Source organism: Palaemon carinicauda, chromosome 28 (genome assembly GCF_036898095.1).
Source record: "Palaemon carinicauda isolate YSFRI2023 chromosome 28, ASM3689809v2, whole genome shotgun sequence".
In the NCBI taxonomy this organism is placed as follows: Eukaryota; Metazoa; Arthropoda; class Malacostraca; order Decapoda; family Palaemonidae; genus Palaemon; species Palaemon carinicauda.
This window is the reverse complement of record NC_090752.1, coordinates 73,494,035-73,502,866: the sequence shown is the minus strand read 5'-3', so window position 1 is coordinate 73,502,866 and position 8,832 is coordinate 73,494,035. Positions and strand designations below refer to the sequence as shown.

At 36.0% G+C, this 8,832-nt stretch overlaps 1 protein-coding gene across 1 annotated transcript in view; it reads right to left on the bottom strand.

Moving 5' to 3' along the window:
* Positions 1–4,054: 4,054 nt before the first annotated feature.
* Positions 4,055–8,832, bottom strand: part of LOC137621883 (probable serine/threonine-protein kinase clkA) — a 4,990-nt gene continuing 212 nt past the window's right edge. The window contains exons 2-5 of the mRNA XM_068352388.1: positions 8,672–8,822; positions 5,516–5,869; positions 5,112–5,345; positions 4,055–4,985 (exon numbers count right to left, since the gene is read on the bottom strand). Coding sequence (XP_068208489.1) covers positions 4,055–4,985; positions 5,112–5,345; positions 5,516–5,869; positions 8,672–8,822 — 1,670 coding nt within the window. The remainder of the gene's footprint in view (positions 4,986–5,111; positions 5,346–5,515; positions 5,870–8,671; positions 8,823–8,832) is intronic.

Below are 8,832 nucleotides of genomic sequence, written 5' to 3'. Positions count from 1 at the left end.
CGTGGTGATGAATACTGGCCAAACACCAGACGTGAATAAGATTTCTGAGGCCTTTATACGGCAGTGCACTAGAAAAAGTTGCATGTATTGTTTTTATAGTATCGTACAATAATATATGTGAAGCAGATAAATGTAAATACATAAATAATTGGAATTAAAATATATTTTTCATATATATGTAAGCTATACCAAGTGTACAGTATATGTATTCACTGAGTATGCATGTAATGTAGCCTATATAAAGTATCTGAATTCTTTAGATATTAGACTTCTGTACCCAAAACACACACAAGTTACAACATTTTTATTTAGTTAGAAAATAACAAACATTAGGCGTCCTTATCTTAATTCTACGCCCCCTTTTTATGTTTATCTTTCCGAGAGGGAATTTTGCGAAGAATATATTCCTGTTTATCCATTTCATGAATAAGATAACATGGCTGCAGATAAGCCAGATGGGCTGGTAGGCCTAGTTCACTTTATCACGAAGAATGTGCGGACATTTGTATGGAAATGAAAGGGCCCCCTTTTTGTGCCTTGGCTTCGTAATGGCATTTTGACGGAACGCCTGAAGATTGTGCATTATGCGTGTGGATTTATGTGCTCTCTCTCTCTCTCTCTCTCTCTCTCTCTCTCTCTCTGTATATATATATATATATATATGTGTGTGTGTGTGTGTGTAAGAATTATATATATTATAAACTAGTGTATCTGATCCATTTCCCTAGCTACAACCCGCTGATTAGGCAATTTATGGGAGATTGTGGTTTCCAAGTTTACCTCTCGGGGTAACTCCTCTCCCCAGGGTATGACGACTTCCTCTCCCATAGCTGCTGATCGTGTCATGAAAAATATATTTATACAGACTCTATAACCAGATACGTTCCTCTTTAATTGTTGTAGGCTATAGGGGACGGATATACTAACGTTTACAATTAGGATACAATGTTTTAGTGATGTTTAAAAATCAAAGATAACATCTCCCCGGACCAACTAATCTCCAGCTTGGATCCATTGTAAGACGAAAAGAGCATTTATGTTTTTCTATTTAATATTTGGTTTCGAGACATGTTTCGAACCACTTGTGTGAATCCTCGTTGGGACTACATTGGAAGAACTTATCATAAAACGAATCTCCATTAAGATATGTATTTCCAAGGTCAAGGGAATTCTAGTTTATAATATTTATAGGATATGTCGAGATGTTTTGGATAGATCTATCTAGATATTGGTGTGGGGATTATGTCTACATAATGGATATAAGTGTATCCAGATTTTGTTAAGTATCTCAAGATCCTTTAGAGAAAAATATCCAAGATGTAAATGTATATCGCAAGATCTCCGTGAAGGAATATCACATGACCCTGGATAGGAGGAATGTCAAGATGGTAGTTGACCATTATCACAAGATTAGGGGAAGGGGTATGTCAACATGGAGGAGGAATGTATGTCCTGACCTTAGGAGGAAACGTATGAAGACCTTCGACGAAGGGTATATCAGGGGACTGGATAGGAAATGGCTCTAGCTCGGAGGAAAAAGAGGATCTTCGATCTATTTATGACCGCAGTAAATGGGAAATCAGGTGATAACAGGATTTGAAGACTCTCAGACTGCCATGATGGAATCTCTCTCTCTCTCTCTCTCTCTCTCTCTCTCTCTCTCTCAGTCATCTAGATGCACATGGAAAATACTGAGGTTTGCGAGAGAGAGAGAGAGAGAGAGAGAGAGAGAGAGAGAGAGAATAAGTCATCTAGATATACATGGAAAATATTGAGGTTTGCGAGAGAGAGAGAGAGAGAGAGAGAGAGAGAGAGAGAGAGAGAGAGAGAAAAGCTCCCTTAGCAGATTTATTTGAACACGTGTGCGCTCACTTCCACGTACGCTTGTGATTGGGAAGCAGTGAAATTGGACGTGACAGGGAAGGGGGGAAATCTCAAATGAAGAAATTAAAGGGAGAAATCTAATTCCCGGTGTAGGAGCAACATGGTAATGGTGAACCTTTGTCCCCATTTTATCCATATATGTAATTTATGGGGTGGTTAATGCAATGACGTGTTATTCTCTCTCTCTCTCTCTCTCTCTCTCTCTCTCTCTTCCATGTGCTTATAGATGGTTTAGTCTCTCTCTCTTTATATATATATATATATATATATGTGTGTGTGTGTGTGTGTGTATTTTGTATATGTGTGTAAAATCATATATCTGGGTAACTTAAACTCAATAATAGATATGATATTATACTTAATAGTTTTAATTAGAACAATAAGTCATATGGGATCTCATTGGACGTAAGTTTCCCCGGAAGACATAAGTCTCGTTTTAGAGATTATTTATGAAAGATCTATATTAATGTTATTGTTCTTGAAATTTGTCATTTTAATTGTCCATTAATTATCTTTTAGTTTGTTTCCTAATTTCCTTTCTGCACTCGGCAATTTTTCTTGAAGCTAATGGGCTTTTTAGCATCCTGCTTTTCCAACTATGGTTGTAGCTTAGCTAATAATAATAATAATAATAATAATAATAATAATAATAATAATAATAATAATAATCATTAATCAAAATTCTTATGTAAAATTAGATGAAATTGGCTATTCAATACACCAGTAAAACATCACTCCCGAGATAAAGGAAGACTGAACGCTGCAGATAATTTTTCGGTTTCCATTGCCGTGAGAGCCATCTGGATAGATGATCTCCTTAAGTCTATGTAGTGGAAGCGGTGGCAGTGAGGCTAATTAGGAAGGTCAGTCTATTACTCTAATGAGGGCCTCTTGGGGTGGCATTTCATCTTCCAAGTGGTGCTCTCGTAAAGCTCCGTCTCATTAGGCATTGGAGTGCGGAGAACTTAACAAGGGCATGGATTTTCCCCTTGCTCTTTCTGAAAGGGGGAATGTGTGTGTGTATGTGTGCGTAGTGTGTGTGTGTGTGTGTGTTCTCTGGGGTCTCTCAAACTTGGTCTGCACACGAGGTCCTCTGTGGTAACACTTGCTCTTCTCTTTGGTCTTGTCATGTTACCTTTTTTTTAATTCGTCGTTTTAGTTTTTGCTTTTTATTCTTGTAGGTTTATTTAACAGTTACTGTAATCTTTTAATTTTGTTTTATATTACAGTATATTTTCCCCTGGCTCTTACTGAAAGGGGGAATGTGTGTGTGTGTGTGTGTGTGTGTGTGTGTATGTGGGTTCTCCTGGGTCTCTCAAATTTGGTCTGCACACGAGGTCCTCTGTGACGACACTTGCTCTTCTGTTTGGTCTTTTTGTCGTGGTAAGTTTTTTTTCTAATTCGTCGTTTTTTTTTTTTTTTTTTTTTTTTTTTTTTATCTTGTAGGTTTATTTAACTGTTACTGCAATCTTATAATTTGTTCTTATATTATCGTATATTTTGGTACTTGTTTCTTTGTTTTATCCTTTTTTTATTCGTCTTGTCTTGATATGTTTTAAGTACCGTTTTCCTACATGCTAATTATTTCCTTCTTGCTACAATTTTTTTTTCTTTTTTTTTTATAGTGGTGTTACCTTTTTCTCCATGGCTTGGTTTTCTACATTCTTGGTACTTTTGTTTTACTCGTTTTTTTTATATTTGGTAAAAATCTCTTGTTGCATTTTACTTCCTATTGTAGTACTTTTCACTGTACTGTTTGCATTCCCGCGTCTTGTATTTTCCTGTTTATCTTGGTATCTTTCACTTCTCTCGTCTTTGTATTTTTCTTTTATCCTTAAATACTTGTTTGGTTTTATTATTTTTTGAGTTTCATTTATAACTTTTTCTTTTCTCTGCAATATGATGCTTACCTCATCTCTTTCCACATTTTTTTTTCTAAATTTCTTTTGTACCATATATTATTTCTCGGTATTTTTTAATTTCCATTTTTTTCTAAACTTATTTGGTACATATTCTCTTTCTTGATATTCTCTTTTTCAGTTGTTTTATGTTTATTTTGTATTCTTATTACTCTTCTTATCGACTTGGCACTTTTCCGAAATTACTCGTATTTCTCATTTTGCCACTTGGTCCTTTATCAGTGTGTCGCTTCCTTGTTTTAACCTAATAATTAAAAAGGATTTCCACAGTACTTATTTTCTCGGTAGTCCCAGCAGTTTTCCCAATTACCCCAGTACTCATTTTCACTGTTGTCCCAGCAGTTTTCCCAATTGCCCCTGTACTTATTTTCCCTTTTGTCCGAGCAGTTTTCCCAATTGCCCCAGTACTTATTTTCCCTTTTGTCCGACCAGTTTTCCCAATTGCCCCAGTACTTATTTTCCCTGTTGTCCCTGCAGTTTTCCCATTTGCCCCAGTACTTATTTTCCCTGTTGTCCGAGCAGTTTTCCCAATTGCCCCAGTACTTATTTTCCCTGTTGTTCCAGCAGTTTTCCCAATTGCCCCAATACTTATTTTCCCTGTTGTCCGAGGAGTTTTCCCAATTTCCCCAGTACTTATTTTCCCTGTTGTTCCAGCAGTTTTCCCAATTGCCCCAGTCCTTATTTTCCCTGTTGTCCCAGCAGTTTTCCCAATTGCCCCAGTACTTATTTTCTCGGTTGTCCCAGCAGTTTTCCCAATTACCCCAGTACTCATTTTCACTGTTGTCCCAGCAGTTTTCCCAATTGCCCCTGTACTTATTTTCCCTTTTGTCCGAGCAGTTTTCCCAATTGCCCCAGTACTTATTTTCCCTTTTGTCCGAGCAGTTTTCCCAATTGCCCCAGTACTTATTTTCCCTGTTGTCCCTGCAGTTTTCCCATTTGCCCCAGTACTTATTTTCCCTGTTGTCCCTGCAGTTTTCCCAATTGCCCCAATACTTATTTTCCCTGTTGTCCGAGCAGTTTTCCCAATTGCCCCAGTACTTATTTTCCCTGTTGTTCCAGCAGTTTTCCCAATTGCCCCAATACTTATTTTCCCTGTTGTCCGAGGAGTTTTCCCAATTTCCCCAGTACTTATTTTCCCTGTTGTTCCAGCAGTTTTCCCAATTGCCCCAGTCCTTATTTTCCCTGTTGTTCCAGCAGTTTTCCCAATTGCCTCAGTACTTATTTTCCCTGTTGTCCCTGCAGTTTTCCCAATTGCCCCAGTACTTATTTTCCCTGTTGTCCCTGCAGTTTTCCCAATTGCCCCAGTACTTATTTTCCCTGTTGTCCCAGCAGTTTTCCCAATTTCCCCAGTACTTATTTTCCCTGTTGTCCCAGCAGTTTTCCCAATTGCCCCAGTACTTATTTTCCCTGTTGTCCCAGCAGTTTTCCCAATTGCCCCAGTACTTATTTTCCCTGTTGTCCCAGCAGTTTTCCCAATTGTCCCAGTACTCATTTTCCCTGTTGTCCCAGCAGTTTTCCCAATTGTCCCAGTACTCATTTTCCCTGTTGTCCCAGCAGTTTTGCCAATTGTCCCAGTACTTATTTTCCCGTTGTCCCAGCAGTTTTCCCAATTGCCCCAGTAATTATTTTCCCTGTTGTCCCAGCAGTTTTCCTAATTTCCCCAGTACTTATTTTCCCTGTTGTCCCAGCAGTTTTCCCAATTGCCTCAGTACTTATTTTCCCTGTTGTCCCAACAGTTTTCCCAATTTCCCCAGTACTTATTTTCCCTGTTGTCCCAGCAGTTTTCCCAATTGCCCCAGTACTTATTTTCCCTGTTGTCCCAGCAGTTTTCCCAGTTGCCCCAGTACTTATTTTCTCTTTTGTCCCAGCAGTTTTCCCAATTGCCCCAGTACTTATTTTCCCTGTTGTCCCAGCAGTTTTCCCAATTGCCCCAGTACTTATTTTCCCTGTTGTCCCAGCAGTTTTCCCAGTTGCCCCAGTACTTATTTTCTCTGTTGTCCCAGCAGTTTTCCCAATTTTCCCTGTTGTCCCTGCAGTTTTCCCAATTGTCCCAGTACTCATTTTCCCTGTTGTCCCAGCAGTTTTCCAATTGTCCCAGTACTTATTTTCCCGTTGTCCCAGCAGTTTTCCCAATTTCCCCAGTAATTATTTTCCCTGTTGTCCCTGCAGTTTTCCCAATTGCCCCAATACTTATTTTCCTTTTTGTCCGAGCAGTTTTCCCAATTGCCCCAATACTTATTTTCCCGTTGTCCCAGCAGTTTTCCCAATTGCCCCAGTAATTATTTTCCCTGTTGTCCCAGCAGTTTTCCCAATTGCCCAGTACTCATTTTCCCTGTTGAATAGAAAATGGTTTCGCCTATCTGTAAAACAACGCAGGAAAGAAATTGCAGATTGGGAAAGGGTGGACGGAAGCTCAGTGTAACAGAAGGGTTAAGAATAGGGCAGATTTGCTTGCTTGTTCCTGAACCCTGTCGAGGAACTTTATAGTTATTCCAACTTCGCAGTTATTATACCGTTATGGCCATTATAGCTTTATCGTTTTAATCTGAGATCAGGGGAATGTTGGTAGGACCTTCAGGGCCTCTATTTCTTTATTTTTGAAAAAGGGTAATCGTGTATAAGTATAATTTACTCTTGTAAGCTTGGCTGTTCGGATAGGGTACTGTCTATTGATTAGTACGGGGCTTTTAAGATTATTATTATTATTATTATTATTATTATTATTATTATTATGTGGGTTAGAGCGTCATTCCTGTAAAATGATGGTTGTTGAAAAATATTCGTAATTCTCATAATTACCTTGAAATTTTGTTTTCACTTTATAAAATCAGTAAATGTTTTCTCTGATTCTTTATGAATTTGAAATATTTGACTTATAACAATGCTTAAGTATTTTCGAGTTTAACTTGAACGTCTAAAGAAAAATGTATGTACCAATACTAATTTTTCCAGTATAGAAATATCTAAGTATTTTAATCTAACATTTCTGGAAGTCCTGAAATATTCACATATGAAAATTGAAATCTGTATTCTATGCTTTTTTTTTAATATATAAATATCTAAGTCTTTTAATCTAGCATTTTTCGAAGTCCAGAAATATTTTTATGTGAAAATTGAAATTATATTTTATGCTTTTTTTATTAAATATAAAAATATCTAAGTCTTTTAATCTAGCATTTTTTGAAGTCCAGAAATATTTATATGTGAAAATTGAAATCTATATTTTATGCTTTTTTATTAAATATAAAAATATCTAAGTCTTTTAATCTAGCATTTTTTGAAGTCCAGAAATATTTATATGTGAAAATTGAAATCTATATTTTATGCTTTTTTTATTAAATATAAAAATATCTAAGTCTTTTAATCTAGCATTTTTTGAAGTCCAGAAATATTTATATGTGAAAATTGAAATCTATATTTTATGCTTTTTTATTGAATATAAAAATATCTAAGTTAATCTAGCGTTTTTTGAAGTCCAGAAATATTTCTATGAGAAAATTGAAATGTATATTCTTTGCTTTTATTATTAAAGATGCGTCCATAATCCATCACAGAAACCGCGCCAGGAGATAATATGATTTGGCCCGGAGCTCTCTCTCTCTCGCATCCAGTCCACAACAACACTGATTATTTTTTGTTCATCTCAAAAGGGATGCTGCTAATACGAAATGTTTTCCTCGGGCGCCTTGGCTTTCATAAAAAGGCCCAAATAAATTCAACCTAATTCAAGAGAATTCATGACTGGTTCGCAAGTGAAATTCTTTTTCAGCGTTCATGTGTGTTTTCACTGTTGAGTTTATAAAATTCGAGCAGAAATATCATGAGATATGAGGAGGTGCAAGTGGAACCAACCTTTTTTTTATTTTTTTTTTTTTTTACGGCAGATTTTCAATTTTGGCTTTTGGAGGATTTTGGCTTATACTTGGTTCATGCGTTTGTTTATATATATATATATATATATATATATATATATACATATATATATATATATATATATATATATATATATATATATATATATATGTGTGTGTGTGTGTGCGTGTATATCAATACATAAATACAGACACATATATATATATATATATATATATATATATATATATACAGAGAGAGAGAGAGAGAGAGAGAGAGAGAGAGAGAGAGAGAGAGAGAGAGAGAGAGAGAGAGAGAGAGAGCTCTTCTTTTCTTTGGCCTTTTCTGGTTTTTCGTAAGTATACTCCTTTGAAGGAAAATACCATATGTATACACACACATACATACGTATATATATATATATATATATATATATATATATATATATATATACATATATATATACAAATATATATATATATATATATATATATATATATATATATATATATATATATATATATATAGTGTTATTTATGCAATTAGATAAACAGGCACTGCCGAAAATACATACCGGTAGGTAATTTTAGGTTGTCTGATTATGATGTAATGAATGAGTTTGACGTAGTTTTTTTTTTTTTTACCGGGATTTTTAATTCTAAAATTCATTAGGGAAAATTAAATCCAACTTATTTTTTTTTCATAAACACTTATCGGATTATAACAGACAGGCAAACTAACCTGGATGATTATGCAGTCTCCCTATATAGTTGATAATAAAAGAGGTTGAAGTAGTGATTAGCTAATTGTGATAAATGTATGACTTAGTCTACGTAATAGGTTTGGTTAATTTGGATGCGTCCAGTTCACACCAGGACTCATACTGACTACTAAACCTAACAATCTCTCAAAGGTAGCCATCGTGCAATAGCCCCTGCTTTCATTAATAAACAAGTGGTGTACTGTAGGCATCCCCTCGGCCTTAGGTGCACCCACTGTTTAGTCTTCGGCTTTACCTACGTTCTTGATTCCTTTCGTCTTCTTCCTTGTAGCTAACCTCGGAACTTTTACTTCGTAATATGATTTTGGGCTTTTTCTCCATTTGCATCTCTGCACCGAATGGCCTTCTCTGCCCCAGCGCCGGGTCCTTATTCGTCCATCTGTTGACTATTGAATG